The sequence below is a fragment of the Penicillium arizonense genome (assembly GCF_001773325.1).
Source record: "Penicillium arizonense strain CBS 141311 chromosome Unknown PENARI_contig056, whole genome shotgun sequence".
Lineage (NCBI taxonomy): Eukaryota > Fungi > Ascomycota > Eurotiomycetes > Eurotiales > Aspergillaceae > Penicillium > Penicillium arizonense.
The window spans coordinates 290-1179 of NW_019173333.1; the positions used below are offsets into that span (position 1 = coordinate 290).

The 890-nt window shown below is 53.9% G+C and overlaps 1 protein-coding gene across 1 annotated transcript; it reads left to right on the forward strand.

Annotated features, from left to right (window-relative positions):
- Positions 1–7: 7 nt before the first annotated feature.
- On the forward strand, positions 8–581 carry PENARI_c056G06606 (uncharacterized protein; the record flags this gene model as incomplete). The annotated part of the gene is made up of 2 exons (XM_022637491.1): positions 8–70; positions 468–581. Coding segments are annotated over 2 exons (177 nt in total), but the record flags the coding sequence as incomplete, so codon positions are not given.
- Between the last annotated feature and the right edge of the window lie 309 nt (positions 582–890).

Here is an 890-nt window from a genome sequence, read left to right on the forward strand (position 1 = left end):
AGTTAGCGTTGGCATAATCCAAGGGGTAACCGACGGAGCGCTCATACCCGAAACCGCGGTCGTTCCGCTTGTACCATCCATAAGGCGTGCCAAATCCTTGGCGATATTGATGGAATGAAAATGATATTTCAAGCGCGTACGGTTGCGGTAACGAATCTGGTCCACCGGCTGAGTATCTAGGATATGTGTGGTGAATTGCAAGATCTGCCACCGAGTTAGCCCGACCTATTTTTTTTTGCAGGAAGTGGATTCACTCACATCAAATCCCCGGTCTTCTCGGTGTCTATGCTCGGGACAATCGTCTCGGTCAAACATACGGTCGAGTTCAAGGATTTGCGAGATTTCCTCCCCAACCCAGTGGGGATGGTCTGTTTCGGTAAGCACGGTAAGCACACGACACCGCAAAGCATCCAAGAAGAAGGACACCTACTGAAATTTTTCAGCCTAACTTGCCACAGGACCTCTAGCCGTCGCACCGCGTTCCTCCGGCTTCGGCTTTCTTGAACGAGATGTCGTATGAACGGCAACGCACGGAAGAGTCCAATATCTTCAAGTACGAAGACGACGGTCCCGTACTGGCCCAGGTGAGGTGGGTGCCCGTAGGGACCCAGCACGCACACCGGAAAATGAATCGTCGAGTGCGCACGATCCGCAGCTTGTTCGATTCTACCGGTCACGCCCAGTCCAGGCCGGGCCACTATGCGTAACATACGAGTTGTCGGTGCTCCTGGGTTGTTTTGCACTGTACCCACCGAAGCCACGTAGAATGCGGGAAGCTGCAAGCAGGACCTTACTCCGAGGCGTGGCATCCAGAGCTGTACATACTGCCCCGGTTGGGCCACCCACTCCACCGGAACCGCAATATCAAGCCATAAGAGCCTGTTGGAAGA